At 42.8% G+C, this 16873-nt stretch overlaps 7 protein-coding genes across 7 annotated transcripts; 5 read left to right on the top strand and 2 right to left on the bottom strand.

Moving 5' to 3' along the window:
• Nucleotides 1–1344: 1344 nt before the first annotated feature.
• Nucleotides 1345–3963, top strand: RAD53 (serine/threonine/tyrosine protein kinase RAD53; the record flags this gene model as incomplete). Its single annotated transcript, XM_003644899.1, has 1 exon — nucleotides 1345–3963. The coding sequence occupies one exon, from the start codon at nucleotides 1345–1347 to the stop codon at nucleotides 3961–3963; it is 2619 nt and encodes an 872-aa protein (XP_003644947.1).
• A 616-nt stretch (nucleotides 3964–4579) lies between these two features.
• PEP4 (proteinase A) lies at nucleotides 4580–5827 on the top strand (the record flags this gene model as incomplete). Its single annotated transcript, XM_003644898.1, has 1 exon — nucleotides 4580–5827. One exon carries the CDS (start codon nucleotides 4580–4582, stop codon nucleotides 5825–5827), a length of 1248 nt encoding a protein of 415 aa, XP_003644946.1.
• Nucleotides 5828–7094: 1267 nt separating this feature from the next.
• KIP2 (Kip2p) lies at nucleotides 7095–9158 on the top strand (the record flags this gene model as incomplete). Its single annotated transcript, XM_003644897.1, has 1 exon — nucleotides 7095–9158. The coding sequence occupies one exon, from the start codon at nucleotides 7095–7097 to the stop codon at nucleotides 9156–9158; it is 2064 nt and encodes a 687-aa protein (XP_003644945.1).
• A 1503-nt stretch (nucleotides 9159–10661) lies between these two features.
• PRM4 (pheromone-regulated protein PRM4) lies at nucleotides 10662–11507 on the top strand (the record flags this gene model as incomplete). Its single annotated transcript, XM_003644896.1, has 1 exon — nucleotides 10662–11507. One exon carries the CDS (start codon nucleotides 10662–10664, stop codon nucleotides 11505–11507), a length of 846 nt encoding a protein of 281 aa, XP_003644944.1.
• Nucleotides 11508–11730: 223 nt separating this feature from the next.
• On the bottom strand, nucleotides 11731–12672 carry TGS1 (RNA methyltransferase; the record flags this gene model as incomplete). Its single annotated transcript, XM_003644895.1, has 1 exon — nucleotides 11731–12672. One exon carries the CDS (start codon nucleotides 12670–12672, stop codon nucleotides 11731–11733), a length of 942 nt encoding a protein of 313 aa, XP_003644943.1.
• A 776-nt stretch (nucleotides 12673–13448) lies between these two features.
• Nucleotides 13449–15344, top strand: AIM44 (Aim44p; the record flags this gene model as incomplete). The annotated part of the gene is made up of 1 exon (XM_003644894.1): nucleotides 13449–15344. One exon carries the CDS (start codon nucleotides 13449–13451, stop codon nucleotides 15342–15344), a length of 1896 nt encoding a protein of 631 aa, XP_003644942.1.
• A 165-nt stretch (nucleotides 15345–15509) lies between these two features.
• On the bottom strand, nucleotides 15510–16868 carry MGL2 (putative carboxylic ester hydrolase; the record flags this gene model as incomplete). The annotated part of the gene is made up of 1 exon (XM_003644893.1): nucleotides 15510–16868. One exon carries the CDS (start codon nucleotides 16866–16868, stop codon nucleotides 15510–15512), a length of 1359 nt encoding a protein of 452 aa, XP_003644941.1.
• Nucleotides 16869–16873: the final 5 nt, after the last annotated feature.

The raw sequence follows: 16873 nt of genomic DNA, 5'->3' as shown, positions 1-16873 counted from the left end.
AGGACGCTTTCAGGTGCGAACTCGAATAGCGTCAGCATGAACGGGAGTTTTCAGGCTTTCGTAAGCCGAACATGGACCTGGAGTGTGTTCTGTACTCAGAGGACTCGCAAGGGCGACATTTGGATCATCCAAGCCAATTGGGTGCGTTGCACCGTAAGCATTTTCAATGAATGAATGCATGATGAAACATTCCAACTGCTGAAAGCGTCTTGATGGGTCTCGTTATCGTCGGTAATTATCCAAGCTCTCACGTTCCGGAGGAAAGGACTGTAACGCTTAGACGGTTAGTTCGGAGTTGGCCACGATTGGCAAACACACAATGGGCAAATCTCTTATTAGCTTACCTCTCTATGGCGGTTTATTTTACTGGAATTAGCAGAGCACAAGTTTCCGCTGGGAGAACAATATTGTTATACAGATATCGAATTTACAAGTAGAATACTGGCAGCTGAATTTCGGCAGTTGGTTAATTATTCATGCCGGTGACAATTATATGGGGAGGTTCTACGGATATAACCCCTACCCCCATTCAGCCGGAAGCTTCCGAAGTAATGCTGTTGAGCTTATCGACTGCAGGTTAATTGACAGCAGCATCTGCTTATACATTGATATTCCTGCCATATGCTATAAGCACGTTGTACAAGGCCGCGGACAAAGCCCCAGTCGCTCACTAAATACCGACACTCAGACAATAATCTCCGTTAATACTCAGTCCTTTCACCCTGTTGGAGTAGAGAACGATGGGCGAACTCCAGTCGTCACCCCTCCTACAGACTCGCACCAATACTGGCAGAAGAGTACAAGGAAGGCCTGTCTGTAACGCATCACAAAAAGCGTAGCTACAAGTTCTTGTCAAAGGGTCGGTCTAGCACGAACCCAACCGCTGCAAATTAAACCAGATACACGACGAATGATAGATGCACCACCACAGATAGGTTGGAGTTTTGCAATAGGCATAATAAGCATGTTGAGGTTCCGCGATGCCCTGGACTGCACTACAAGCATATATTATTGCTGCTACAGTCCGCAACCTCTTTACCTACTTTCAGCAACTGGGATGCCAAGCAGATTCGAATATGTAGGGGTAAAGAGGGCTTTGGAGGGTCCTTCACTGGGCAACTTGGCAGACTTTTCGCTTATAAGTTCACCTCTTTGAGAGATAAAGAGAGGGAAGATTTGGGTTCCTCGAGGCCTGAAAAAAAAAACCGATGGGCGTAGAAAGGTGCCCGTCCTTTCGCGAAACTTATTATTAATGAATAACGCTAAAGTTGTAAAGATCTTCTCTGTTAAAGTGAGGGAAGGACTTGTAAGGCTGCCGTATACGCTAGTGAACGAGTGTGAGCAATGGAGTACACTACCCAACCTACTCAGCAGGGAACTCAGGCAACTCAAAAATATGTCATTGAGAAGTTCTCACAGGAACAGATAGACGATGATGTAGTATGCAGGGTCATTTGTACTACAGGAGAGATGAAAATTCAAGATCTCAAGGTAGATGTACTAGAGGTGTTGAGGAAGAAGGAAGCTATAAAAAAAACGTGGAACTTTGGTCGAAACAGACATGCATGCGATTACCATTTGGGGGATATAAATCGATTGTCGAACAAACACTTCCAGATCATGTTAGGTGAAGATGGTAATCTATTGTTGAAGGATCTATCCACTAATGGAACTTGGCTTAATGGTAATAGAGTTGAGAAGACGCAAAATATGATATTGAGTCAGGGTGACGAAATTACAGTTGGCACAGGGGTGGCTAACGACGTGCGCAATCTAGTTGTGTTCATCAATGATAGCTTCCACAAGAAACTTGAACTGGCTAAGTCGGAGGGATTGAAGAGCTTGAACAAGCACCGCAGCCCCAGGCTTCCAAATCCAAAATCACAATTGACCGGGATATTTAAAGATTTTTCTATAAATGACGAAGTAGTGGGCCAAGGGGCATTTGCAACAGTAAAGAAAGCAGTAGAGAGGAAGACGGGTAAGACATTTGCGGTGAAAATAATTAGCAAACGCAAAGTTATGGGAAATGTAGAAGGTGTGACCAGAGAGCTTGAAGTACTGCATCGGCTCAACCATCCAAGAATTGTTTCGTTAAAGGGGTTTTATGAAGATGAAGAAAGCTATTACCTGTTGATGGAGTTTGTATCAGGAGGGGATCTCATGGATTTTGTGGCTGCCCATGGATCTGTTGGGGAGGATGCTGGTAGGGAGATTACTAGACAAATCCTGGAGGCGGTGAAATATATCCACCAGCAAGAGATAAGCCATCGTGATTTGAAACCAGATAATATCTTAATTGAACAGGACGACCCAGTTCTGGTAAAAATCACCGATTTCGGTCTCGCTAAGATCCAAGACAATGGAACATTCATGAAGACTTTTTGCGGTACTCTAGCTTATGTTGCTCCTGAAGTAATAGATGGAAAATCTCTGGAGGAGAAGAGTGTAAACAAAAATCTGTATTCTTCACTTGTGGATATGTGGTCAATTGGGTGTCTGGTATATGTCATTCTGACAGGACATCTCCCCTTTAGCGGTAGCACACAGGAACAACTATACGAGCAAATTTCCCGTGGTTCATACCACGAAGGACCTCTTAAAGACTTCAAAATATCCGATGAGGCCCGCGATTTCATCGATGCGTTGCTACAGGTCAACCCCAGAGATAGACTTACGGCAGCCAAAGCGTTAAAACATCCGTGGATACAGATGGCACAAATGGATAGTGGTGCAGAATGGCAAGTATCATTATCACAGTCGCTATCTCAACAGAAAATGACTGAGAACGTCGATGATGCCCAGTATGAATTTTTACAGGCAAAGAGAAAGGCGGATCTACAAGGCGCACCGGAAAATGTTGAGAATGTTGGTCACGCGCACAGAGAAGACGCCCAAGGTTTCAAGGTACCATGCCAGCCACCTGTTAGGTTTTCCCAACTTAACCCCCAACTATCTCCAGAAAGCTACGCGAGGCACGAGCCTACATCCGCACAGTTAGTTAACGCTTCGGAGGATCTCCGCGAGGATGAGAACTGTGATCGTCGAGCGCAGTTTCAAAAAATCGACGACAAGGGATTTTCGCCCTCAACACTACAACCAGCACTTTCAAATTCTTCTTCTGCCTTATGTCCTAGATCGTCACAGCAACTTTGCACAAAACGTAGCATCAAGTATTTGAGGCAGCCAGATGGTCTTTTCATTACTCTAATCCCTCTCGCAAGTAGCGCAATACAGCAAGATATTCCCATACACCAAGGCATAAACCCCTTTGTTTTAGGCCGTTCCGAGGAATGCCATTATAGGATCGAGGACAACCGCCTGTCTAGGGTGCACTGCTACATTCTAAAAAAACGTCATCCTGTTGGAAACAGTATTCACGAATCCCCTGCGCAAGGCCTCGACGATATTTGGTATTGCCACAGCGGTACAAACCCAAGCTACGTAAATGATATTAAACTATCAACTGGTACCAAGATCATCCTCCAGCATGGCGACGAACTCAAAATCATCTGGGACAAACCTCACAACTCTGTTATATCGTTCCGCCTCCACATAAATGACTCCGCGGGCCTCTTCAACGCCGCAAAGGGAATTCCCGCAACTCGACCTTTGGTCAAGCAGACCGCAGATGAGCTAAATCTAGCTTCTAAATTCATCGAAATTATGCACTCGAAACGAGCACCCGCGATTACAACTACAACTAATTCTGCGGCCCCACTTCCAGGTGGCCCTCTGCCCCCCACCCCCCCTCGCATTCCCACAGGAACCAACCCTACTACCATCGCCACCACCACCACCACAACTACGACTACGACTACTACTCCTACGATAACCTCCTCGACTACTGGTTCTCTTCCCAGGGTCCATTCCGTATCTTTATCGCACGACCCAAATAGGAAACCCAAACGTGCAAAGCTTGCACAACCAGATTCTGACGAAAGAACCTTTCAATTCTTATAGATAATAATGTATAACGTAATAAATTCTCTATCTATCTCGTAAACCATATCTTGCTCTTTGCCACTCTGCACATCCTCTAGGATGCTTATAATTCTCTTCTTACTTTTCCTGGCGCCTGGGTCCTCACAAAAAGTAACAACTCATTGCTCTAGCTTATCACCACCCCAAACTAGACTTGACTTGGAAGCCTTCGTTGTTACACCGGCTTAGAACTTTCCATAGTTGGGCGTGAAACAACTTTCACGTTCAATTAGTTACGCCTTAATCCCATTCTCCACTTTAATCACAAACATTGCTATCATCTTAATATCTCTAATGCGTCCGTATATGGGTACGGCTTCTCTTCGTGGACACGCTTCTTGGCGCGGAAAGCCCATATGAGAATTCGGAATTTATAGATGTAAGGAAAGAAAGAGTACTTAAGTGGTGATATTTGTGCGTCTTCCGATCGAGTTTCCGATTGTTCAGCGTTTATACTTGATCTCAATAATATATTATATATAGACTGGGTCCTTTGGCTTTGAAAGTTCAACTCTATCGCTATATCGAAAAGGAAGTAAATTCTGATAGGAGGTGTTTCTCTGAAGATCTATAAGTTTTAATAAAAAAATTCAACATGCTGGTACAAGCGTTGATGCCCATTGCGGCACTATTGGCGGCTATGCCTGCCTTTGTCGAGGGTAAGATCCATCGTGCATCCTTGTACAAGGAAGAGGGTTCTAGTTTGTCTGAGGTGTCGCTAACTTATCGGTCCGCGCTGGCCGGTCAAAAATATCTTCACGGTTTCAAGAAGTTGCATCCTCATATTAATATTACTGATATTTTGGAGAAGTTGAAGGGTGCTGCTAACGGTGAGGTTGAGAGGGCTAGTTCTAACGGACATCCTATTGCTTTGGATAATTTTGTTAACAACCAGTACTACTCTGAAATTGGTCTCGGGACGCCTCCACAGTCTTTCAAGGTGGTTATGGACACCGGATCTTCTAACCTCTGGGTTCCTAACAAAAACTGTGTTTCGGAGGCTTGTTTGAATCACGCTAGATTTGACCATGACCGCTCAAGTTCATATGCTAAGAATGACAGTAGGTTCTCTGTGTCGTACGGTAAGGGTTCGATGGAGGGGTTTGTCTCTTACGATACGTTGAAGATCGGCGATTTGACGATCAAGAACCAGGGATTTGCGGAGGCTACTGTCGAGCCCGGTTCCGCGTTTGTGTACGGTCAGTTCGATGGTATTTTAGGTTTGGCGTACGACGGCCTTGCCGTTAACCACATTGTCCCACCGTTCTATGAAGCCGTACACCAAGGGTTGCTTGACGAGCCTGTGTTTGCCTTCTACTTGTCTGACGAGAAAAAGGGTGACAGCCTGGCTGGTGAGGTGGTGTTTGGTGGTTATGACGAAACCAAGTTCACTGGCGAAATTAGTTGGTTGCCTGTTATCCGGAAGGCTTACTGGGAAGTTGAGCTAAACTCTATCACTCTTGGCAGCCAGAAGTTCCAGTTGCAGAACTACGGCGGTGCTTTGGACACCGGTACTTCTTTCATCACGTTCCCTTCGGAATTGTACCAGGAATTCGTCTCCAAGACAGGCGCAACTGTTGACCCTGACGACGGTCACATTATTGCTCCATGCTCCGGCAGTGGCTTCCCAGACTTGACTTTCGAACTCGCTGGTAGGAGCTTCACCATCAGTTCTTCTGACTATGTTGTTCAATGGGACGACACCACATGTGCTGTTGCCATTACTCCACTGGACTTGGGTGGTGCTGGTAAGATGGTTATCATCGGTGATGTCTTCTTGCGTAGATGGTACAGTATCTACGATCTCAGCAAGAACGCTGTCGGCCTGGCTAAGTCTGTTTAAGCAGGTAACACTGCCGCTTCGCTAGTTTTGAAAGATACAGGGAGGCGGCACACGTACACTTACCTTTTGCCTGTCTTTGAAGCTCACTCAGCTGCTACTGCTACCTGCTTCTCGCTTTCACATTCCCTCCCCGGGGGGAGGGAATATTCTTATGAAGAGGGTAACAAGGGTCCTGGGTTGAGTGACAGTCGATGCTTATGACCGAATTTTATCTACTACACACCCCCATATGATCACTACGTGTTTTCGGCTGCAACAGAACGTTGGAATCGGTACGATTTGCTTCCTATATACATGTTGAAGTTTCGTTAACAAAAGTAACATAAAATGTAATAAAAGTAGAAGTTTTTTTGTAGTTTTGGATATTTCATTTTATTTGATATCTCATTTCATATGGCTTATACGTTATCTGATTTGTGCTTTGACGTCGGTGGACATGCTCGACACGGAGCAGGGCTTCGCTGCAGCATCGATGCTTAAGCGGATTTTTTACAGGGGCAAGAAGGTAACACTTCTGATTCATCTTTAATCATCTGCCCCCTTCCTCACATTCTACCACTGCCATGTACCACTACCACAAGATTCTTCTGCACGCTGACGTCCGATAGCGCCAGATTGAACATTTTGGTGTCACCGTCAGTTTTGTTTAGGTTTTGCCCTAAGTGGTTAAAACATGAATTGGGAATTATCGAACCTCTTTTGAGGTTCGATGGCGGAGTCCAGAGGATCCAGAAACGGCTCCCTCCCTCCCTGTTGAGTGTCCTCTATGTGTTACAATGAAGAAATAGATTGCTGTATATCATTAAAAAACACAATAGGTAGGATACTCGACAGCAAGTAGTGTTTAGTAATACACATACACCAAAAGTTTCCCCGTTTTTCTAATTTAAGCTCGAGCAGGAGGCAGAGATCATTAATTAGACGAAAGTGGTGTCAAGTAAGATATTTGGTAGAAGTTTTGGGTTGATATTGCAAGGAAAGTAGGCTCTGATTGTGATCATTGTGAAGAATCTCAGGTGGATCGTTTTGAAAACGGTTTTGAGCTACTAAAAAAGTTGAAGAAAGGTATATTTGAATAATCAGGAGACGGAATAGAGATAGAGATAGAGGGAAATAGAGGGAGCTAGAGAAGGATAAGGAGGTAATATTTAATTAATTAGAAAGACTTTAGGTTTTTTGAATAGTATAGCATTCACAAGGGCAAAAAGTAGGTTTAGTAATTTGGGGGAGACACAAGGAACGGAGCAGATCGAAGATGATGATGATGATGAGGCCTGTTAGTATGGAGAATTCTGTGCCGAGAAGCGCATCGCCGTTGCCACAAACACCTGGGTCGAGCTCTATGGGGTTATGTATACAGAACGGGGCAATCAAAAGAAGCTCGGTGTTACATCATCCACAGGCAACGTATATCACACCTCTAGTTAAGTCTGAAGGCACTTATAGTAGGCCATCAAGTCCTTTTAGACAGTCGTCGCCGTTGCTGAAGAGGTCTGAGAGTGGAGGAAGCGGTGGTAGTCCTGAGTCGCCCAACACGGTGAGCAGTAGTACCAGTGGGCTGAGTTCTGGTAATGGTACCATCACTGGGCTATACACGGGGAAAGTTTCGGTTGCTATTAGGATCAAGCCTTCAGATTCTGCGCTCAAAGATTCTTGGTATGGTACGAGTAACAAGCTTATGCATACTGAGTTCGGTGAATTTCAGTTCGATCATGTTTTTACCAAAGAGGTCACGAATTCAGAAGTTTACATGGCATTGGGGCAGCCGATTGTGGATAAGTTGTTTCAAGGGTACAATGCGACGATATTTGCATATGGTATGACGGGATCGGGCAAGACGTTTACTATGAGTGGGACTAAGCAGGATCCGGGATTGATTCCGTTATGTGTTGGGAATATGTTTGATAGAGTGATGGAGGAGACGTCAAAAAGCACAGAACACAAGTATGAAGTAAAAGTGTCATATCTGGAAATCTACAATGAGAAAATATATGATTTGTTGAGCATCACTGAGGCTAACGGGGCTGTAGCGTCACGACAACTGGGGAGGAACTCTAGTGGCTTAAAGATACGCGATGACTCCAAATATGGGGTTAAAGTGGTAGATTTGACGGAACAACAGGTTGAAAGCCATGGCGAGGTGATAAAATGGATAGCTGCTGGTGACAAGAATCGTAAAACTGGCGAGACAGACTTTAACTCAAGGTCTTCAAGATCGCATGCTATAGTGTTACTTCGACTAACGCGTTGTGAACTCAAAACCGGCACAGAGGTAACGAGTACGTTGTCATTATGCGACTTGGCGGGATCAGAACGAGCAGTCACACAGCTCGTAAGGAGGAAAGAAGGTGCCTTCATCAACAAGTCGTTGTTAGCTTTGGGAACAGTGATTGCCAAACTAAGCGCCAACAGCGCTGGTAGTGGTTCAGGATCAAATGGTCAACCACCAAGTGCAATGGGCGGACACATTCCTTACCGGGACTCCAAATTGACTAGAATATTGCAACCTGCTTTAACAGGAGATAGTATCATAACCACTATCTGTACAATTGATTCGAAATCCGAATCCAACTCAGAGACTACAAACACTGTAAGATTCGCTTCAAGGGCAAAGAACATATCCTTGAATGTGCGTAAGAATGAAATGGATACAAGCAACGAAAAGGATAGCATAATACAGAACCTAAGGAAACAACTTGACGAACAACATGCAACGATCGCAGCATTAAGAAGGAATAACAGTACTAGCAGTCGCAAACTAGACAATCGACGCGTCTCTAGCGGAGGTAGCCTAACCGAACGAGCCCACAACATGGAAAAGGGCCTACTAGAAGTGGAAAACAATATTCTAAAAACAAAATTGGAGCATTGTGAGAAATTGCTAGATAAAGATATGGTAGTATTGGAAGACCCTCACGTCAGGGAAATAGTAGACATGCTCCCCCAAGACATCGCTTCTGTATTGGAAAGTAAAGTCCAGGGAATGGAATCACAACTAAGACAGTACCGCCACTATGTACAAAGATTGGAATCCGACCTCATTAAATCACAAAAGAACATCATCGAAACACACACTGTCCAATTCAATCGACAAAGCACCGTGAATATTCAGGAGAAATACGGCGGTGAAATCGACGTAGAATTGTTGCTTGAGGAGCAAGAATCTGAACTCATAGAACTACGTAGAGCATTGGAACGCAAAGACAAAATGATCGAAGCATTGCAAAGTGCACGCAGACTAAGAGATAGCGCACGAAGTCCTGTAACCACCGTCGTTCTAAACAGGAAAGAACTCTCAGTTCAAGATATGAAAGTCATAGAGGACATTTAGTTTAAAAATATGTTGCTATACCAACATAACCACCCAGAGCATTGGTATGTGTGTCTCTTATTTTTCTGCTGGAACTCAAAAACGCGAAAACGAACCAGGAATTCATTCTTTTTGTTTTTGAAATAGATATGACAACTGTAAACGCAGCAAATCACTACCACACCAACATTCCAGTCTATTACATTATTCAATTAAGTAATCTATAGCCAATTCATCAGCCGCAGTAACTGTTCCAGTTTCATACTACTACTACTACTTATATCTCTCATACTTGTATTTTTTGGTTCAACGAATACAATTTCCCACCGTCTTGCATACTAAGGTAGCTTAGTTGGCTAACCTCTCACGGATATCGCATATATTGAAAATCATTAACAAACGAAAATAGAAACGATACTTGTTTGACATAATAATATGTAATTTGTAAAACACTGCTACTGTTAATGCTATCCCCCAACAGCAATCTTATTGGTACCTGTTTAACCAGAGAATCGCTTATTACTTTTGATTCCATCCACATCTCTATAAATTTGTCGAAAGATCTTCCTAGTTATTCGGGAACGTTAAATTCTTAACTTCAACATTAAAAAAGACAGAAAGAGAGAGTTACATACTTACATACAAAACTCCCCTACCCCCTGCATATACATATAAGGTCGAATCAATTTATTTCCGTATTCTATATATTCCTATTGCGGGACAGGTTTTCTTACGAAAGCGCAAAAGACCTGTTTTGGCTACTACGACAGCTTAGAAAGTAGCAACATCTTAATAAAACACATAGTGGTGACGGCAAGCTAAAATAATAGGTAAACCTTCGAAGGAACTCCATCTCCATCCGCTCCACCGAAAATCCGGTAATATAAGAACCTGTTTCTTTTGATAGGCATTTTTCTAACATCTTTTGTGGGACCGAAAGACGCCCAAGGAAACCACCCCTCTATCTGCCTGCATTCTAAGAATCAAGAATAGTCGTGATGGCCCGATCCGTTGTAATCAATAATTGTAGTATCCTTTTGTATATGTGGGAAAGCTGTTTTATGTTTTTGCATATTTTATTTTATGCGGAGTGACTGCAAGGGAGGATTTACCAATACGGTTTTATGGTTCAAACGTACTTGTAACCAATCGGCGCCGTCTATATATTCTTGCTAAATGACCAAAAGAGGATAGATACTCTTATGAAGTAATAAATAATAAGCCTATTAGTTTCCTTTGGGCCCTGACCTCGTCTCTTGCAAAATAGATACATACACCTATTAGTTCTTGTACACAGATATAATATATATGCTGCATGTTACAGAAACGGCGTATATATTTTACAAACACACACCACACACCACACATACATATCTACATATCTACATATATATATATATATATGTTCATCTTGTGTATATATATATGGTTTGGGCAGCAGACAAGGTCTAGTTTTGGTTGAAAGTTAGTGGCTACGACGGTGTTTTAGAAGTTTCCTACTGGTGCCCGGATTGAGAGATCAATATGAAGTCAGCTGCAGCACAGCCCAAAACATCAACTAGGACAGTATCTTTGACAGCCGTTCTAGTGACAATTGTGGTTTTTGTTTTCTATTCGGCTTATGACGCTGGCGTTCGTCAGAACGGACTGATAGGCAGTAGCAGTAAGTATAGAGAGCCAGAGGGATTAATTGGTAGTGAGAGTAGCGAACGGGTAGACAGGGAGACAGAGATTGGGTACGATAAGAAGGGTGGTTCGGATATGAGCAAAAGCGTCCATAGCATGAGGACGACGCTCACGCCAACGTCACCAAATTTGCGAAGTGGACAGCGTTCATTGACGACGACCAGTATTCTATCGAATGTGGGTGGTGAATTATATGCACCCAAGCCTACGGTGCACACACAGCTGGTTGGAAATAACATGGTGTTAACGGGACCAAGAAGCGGTGGTATGAAGAATGAGTTTATGCCAGCGATTGCTTTTCAAGAGATTTTGAACACTTCGCCGGTGGTGGTGTTTGCAAAGGGCATGAACCGTGACTCTGAATATTTGAAGAACTTATTGCATGCTGAATATGAAGTTACGCCAGAGATCGCGATTGTCGATCTTATGAAACATGACCAAGGAGACGAATTACAAAAGTATATTATGCTGAACAAGCTGAATACGTATAATACGCACTACGACGCGTCTGATGATATACCGGATGTGCCATATCTATTTATAAACGGAGTGTCTGTTATTAACGTTTCTCTTGAGAAGGATATCAAATTACAGCATACGAGCGGCCTACTAATTGAAAAGTTGAGATCGTTCGCGGGGGAGAAAGTGAAGTTTAAAAGATTAAGTCCCCCTTCTAACAGCTAGTCTTACGAAAGCGAGAGGATAGGTAGAGACAGCTGATGATGATGATTATGATGGATGGTAGTAGTAATAATAATGGTAAAAAAAATCTACAGGGACAAAAATGTAGACGGCTGCTGGTTCATATGTGCGTATCAGCACTGTTTACAAGTTTATAATAGAGAAACTGCAGTAAATATACTAGTAATCGCATCTGTTTTTTTAGTTCTCTTCTGAAAAACGCCTTCTAGTCGTAAAGATCTTGGAATTGTTTGAATCTGGTAGCAACTTTCTGTTCATAGCCAAGATAGCCACTGGTTAGCTGCGTTGTGGCATTTATATCAGTAGTGCCAGTGCTAGACGCATCCTTTGAGTTCGGCTTGGAGTCTTCTGTTTCATAATTGTAAAAACTCTCCCCCCACAGACACAATAAGCCCTTTAAGTGCCCATTATGTTTTAGTTGCAAGACCTTGCACTTCTTCTCTGGGCCCAAGAGGTCAAGGGTAATTTGCGAAAGCTGCGAAAGATCTGAGTTTCTTGGAAGAAATAACACAACGTTGGATGTAATCTTAAAAAACGTCTTCAGGAGTTCACTCAAGGGTAACGGACGCAGGTTCTTCTCCAAATCATACGTTGGAAGGTATAAATACTGTGGCCCACCCCAAGGAGCAGAGGCAAAAATGCAGTCAACAGGGATATTTTCAAATTGACCCTTCTGAGCAGCCTTTGTCCAATCTGCGTATTTCAGCCATATCTTGTTTTCCAAACCGTAAGCCTGCGCATTTTTATACGTACAATACAGGTGCTCCATCTTTATATCCACTGCATATACCTTAGGAAACAACGACGCAAACTGAATCGTGTTACCACCAGCACCACAGAACATATCGATCACAGTCGTGGCATTGGGTAAACAAGCCCTCAAAAACTCTGCTGTAAATTTTGCCACGAGCTCTGGCGTTACACTATACCATAGCTCCTGCGTCAAATATATATTACCGTCATCAATTAACCGGAACAAATACCTCCTATGAATCCAATACTTTATTATGGATCTATCAGATATCTTTACATTGGGGTCTATTCTAAACGAATCCTCTTTAAAGAATTTCTTCAGCTCTTTTCGCTGTTCACGATACTTTTTCTTACTTAGGTGTAGGAATTGAGGAACTGCAGAATGAAAAGACATAGAAATTCTTCGGTACAAATGTCCATCCAGCCTGCCAGACTATGCTTATCGTGCAGTATGTATAAATCCGTAATGCTCTAATGTAAGACAGCCGAAGAAGGGTAATAATGTGGGGGTAAGCTAACAGACATTGTAGCCAAGAAGTTCACCATTTTTTCTCGAGAAATTATTGAATGGCGCTAGCACTTTCCTTCGCTCGATCATACAAAAAAAGTACCAGCCATCTAATATAGTTTTGATATGAAAGAACAGAGGCGGGTTCTTTATAGGGTTGTTTGCAAGTCAAGCTGGTGGATAATTAATCAGCAGGTAGGCTGGGTCAATGAGATATATTATCGTCTTGGATAAGAATAGAAATGTGGGTTTCTAAAGCCCCATTCTTGTAAAGGCACAATTTGCTCGAACGGGTAGGTACTTATGAAAGATTAAAAAAATTCTTGGTTGCAAGTTGGTGATGACACCATATTTAGGGGAAATTTGGCTCAGTTATACATCTCTCTATATATATTTTCAATGCTGGGCATGTACTAATAATAATAAGGGCTATAGCAGAGTTCATTTTTAGGCTGGTTTTTGGGACTGCCTATATATTCCTGAATATGTGATAGTTGATGAAGGTTAGTGTGTCAAGTGCAGTTTTAATTAAGGATTCAGATCTTTTGGAAATTAGTCTCACTATTAGGTATATTTTGGGCAATTTTTTTTCGATTAGTTCTCAGATACGCAAGATCCCAATAATACTAGGGACAATTTGAGTTATATTAGTTGTCGTTTAAATGATTTTGGATGAGAGTGAGACCAGTTCCTATGAGAAGGTGCAGCGGATTTTTAGTATTAGTAGCTGCGAGACTGCGGACTACAAGGCTTTGGATGACCAGCAGTCGAGCCGTTCTATTTCTGAGGAATCTTTAGTTGAAGACATTATTATGTCGCCAGATACGCCCAAGATAAGGGATGTAGGGAACATCATGCCAAATATTCCAGATACTATGAAGTCAGACAGTGAGATATCTACTAGTACTACTGATGAAGGTTATTATTCATTTGCGAACATATCAGACAATACAACAGCCCCTGCAGTTACGAATAACCGGTATTCATTTAGTGGTAATACAGACCAGAAGGTTGCGCTAACTTTTCAAACGTCTCCCATCAAGGCCAAAATAAATAACTGCAGCCGAAGTAGGTCAGCATCTCCAAGGGAGAAGTCTGGTCGGGAGCTGATGTTGTCTCGAAATTCACTGGCCACATACAATAGTAATTACAATAGCATGGAAGGTGTGCAGTCAACCGAACTCCCATGCTTTCAAATCACATTGCCGGCGGCGTCATCTTCGGCGGCCCTGTCGACGGTCATGGCAATAACTTCAAGAAGCTCGTCGATGATGTTCCGACGCAATATGTCGCTCAGGTACAGCCCATCTATTATGTCTTCTTTAGGATCTACCCCCACAAGGTTAACAATGCCCAAGAGATCGAGGGCGGTGAGATGTAAGGGGGGTTTGCTGCAGTTTTTCACACAGTATATGGTTAATACAAGAGCTAAACTTCGAAAGTGGGGAGTTTCAATAAAGAAGAGATATGCTCTAAAAAGGAAGAAAAGGCAAGTTAAGGTTAAGCACAAAAAGCAGTCAACAACTTCGCATCTGAAGAGGACGAACGGTTATGTATCCAACATCCGTAGGTCGATTTCTACTAGGTCCACCCTAGGTCCTATTCCCAATTTAGCTGCAGATCAGACGTCACAGCCCCGGTTACTTCCCTTAAATGCAATAGAAAATGCTACGGTTTTACAAACTAGAACATCTTTGAGAAGATCACCTTCCTCAATCAAACGCGCTGCTTCTACATTGAGGTCAGTGTCCCCAGTGAATAAAGCCAGATCAAACGATGACCAAAACCAATTAAAAGAGAATCAATTTAATCACCGTTCTTCAATTAATTCTAATATAGTAAGGTCTACGGCGTCTACCTCACTAAATTCCATTATTAGACAGCCATCTATCGTGGTCAATAATAAAGTTATGCCACTCTGCAGATTGTCTACTACTAAATCTCAGTATCCAATTCGAGAGGAGGACGAGGACGAGGAAGAGGACGAAAACCATGAGGACGAATACGTCATTAATAATTCGACTCAAATGGTACCTGTGAAGGGCTTGCACGCTGAGATAGCATGTCATAATTTAGGCGATGTCAGTCCCTCGAACTCCGACAATTCTAGTATCCAGACTTCATATTATCAGGACGCTCAAGATGACAATGCCGAATTAGATATTGATATCTCAGATCAAGACGCTTTGGAAAAAATGATGACTGCATGGCATCAATTTTTGAGTAGCACTATCGCTTCTCGGATCAAGATGAGGCTGGACTTGCTCAGATTCAAACAACAGTCTTTGACAGATACAGAAAATATTAGCCTGTTAAATGAAATTCTTTGTGGAACAGACTTGCATTTGGCTCTGCCTTCTACAAATTTAAGCCAATTTTTAGAAAGCTGTTATTCGTTCGATAGAGATGCCTTAGAAGAAATATCCGCTGTAAGTTCATACAATACGCCCGATGCACAAAGAATAGAAAATACCAGCAGCCCACTCCTAGGGTTACCATATGCCATCGCTGGCGTTCGAAGATCCCTGACAATGCCTGTTGGGATAAACTACATCTAGTGACCAAAAAATTATATAGTATTTCACCATTGATACTTTATATATATCAAATAAAACAGTGGATGAAAGAAGAGTAGATAAAACAAAACGAATGTAAAATCCAAAAACAAAAAACCAGAATTATGTATAGTCAATTAAAAAAACGAGGATAAAAAACACTTTACCTTATTCAGCACTGGTATTTCTCTCGAAAGGATTCACTAATCTATCACCTTGGAATTTGTGGGAATGTGGTAAGGTTAAATTGTCAACATTTGACAGTAGGTCCTTCGCTGCAATTTCAACATGAAAGGCTTTGAAGAGCCTGCACAGCGGGTCAACATACCAACGCCCACCTTTGGCGTCAAACCAGCCTATATGTCCACCCCTCGAGGTTTCAAGCATCAAGACGTATGGGTTTAGGGAAACTTCCCCTCGAGGTAGTGATTCAGATGATACAATGGGATCATCCAATGCATTTATTGCGATCAAAGGAGTCCTAATCTGTAGTAATCGATTGACACTGCTGGAATAACGGTAGTACTCATACGAAGTGTTGAACCCAAACATCTTGGCAGTGAAATGGTTATCAAATTGTTCAAGAGAAGTGATCTTATCCAACATATTATCACAGCTGTCTTCGAAATATGAGTCGGCCCTGAGCTGCTCCAGATTGTTTTTAACCATCTGCACGCAGTTCTTTGCCAATACCCGTGAATACACATGCTTTTTAAGTATCCCTCTCTTTAATGCATAGGAGCCATTACACATATCCCATGGATTACCTAGTACAGCAGCACATGCAATATCAGCGTTGCTACCCTCCTGGCCCAAGTAATTCGCAGTCATTGACGCTCCTAAAGAGACACCCACGAGATAGAACTTCCGATTGGGATACCAACTCCTCAACTTCTTGACACATTGACGAATGTCATCCGTCCAGCTACCACAGTACAACGTAGGAGTGGTAATGGTAGACTGGGCACAGCCCCGACTGTTCAAAACACACGCTTCGAACCCATACCGCTCCGTGATACACTTCACCATAGAACGAACATAGCCCTCGTTAGAACCCCCAGTCAGCCCATGAATCATAAGCAACATCGGCTTACCATCTTCAGACCCAAGTTCCTTGATTTCCGCAGGCGACAGGTACCTATACTTATCACTTAACAACGGCTTTAGCTGATGCTCAGGAACATAACCCTCCTGCTTCACACCTCCTTCGCCCACGCAGCTGTCCTTTCTAACAAAGTCCAGAGCACCAACACCCCCGTCAGGATAATCCAGCATCAACCGGTCATAATACACCACATCCATATCTTCAAATACCCGTAGAACATTGTACGCCGACTGCAAATGCCCATTAAAAAGCAAAGGATGGAACACACTTGTAGCCCCATCTGAAAATTCCTTGGCATGCTTGTCAATCAACTCTACCATACTCCTCACACCCCCAACGTCCTTATCAATAAATTCCAAAGTCTCATTCGACCTAGTTTGCTTGACACTGTTAACCCAAGGCAACCAGTCCATCACTCCCATTGCAA

Source organism: Eremothecium cymbalariae, chromosome 2, assembly GCF_000235365.1.
Source record: "Eremothecium cymbalariae DBVPG#7215 chromosome 2, complete sequence".
Taxonomy (NCBI): Eukaryota; Fungi; Ascomycota; class Saccharomycetes; order Saccharomycetales; family Saccharomycetaceae; genus Eremothecium; species Eremothecium cymbalariae.
This window is presented reverse-complemented; position numbering and strand designations above follow the sequence as displayed.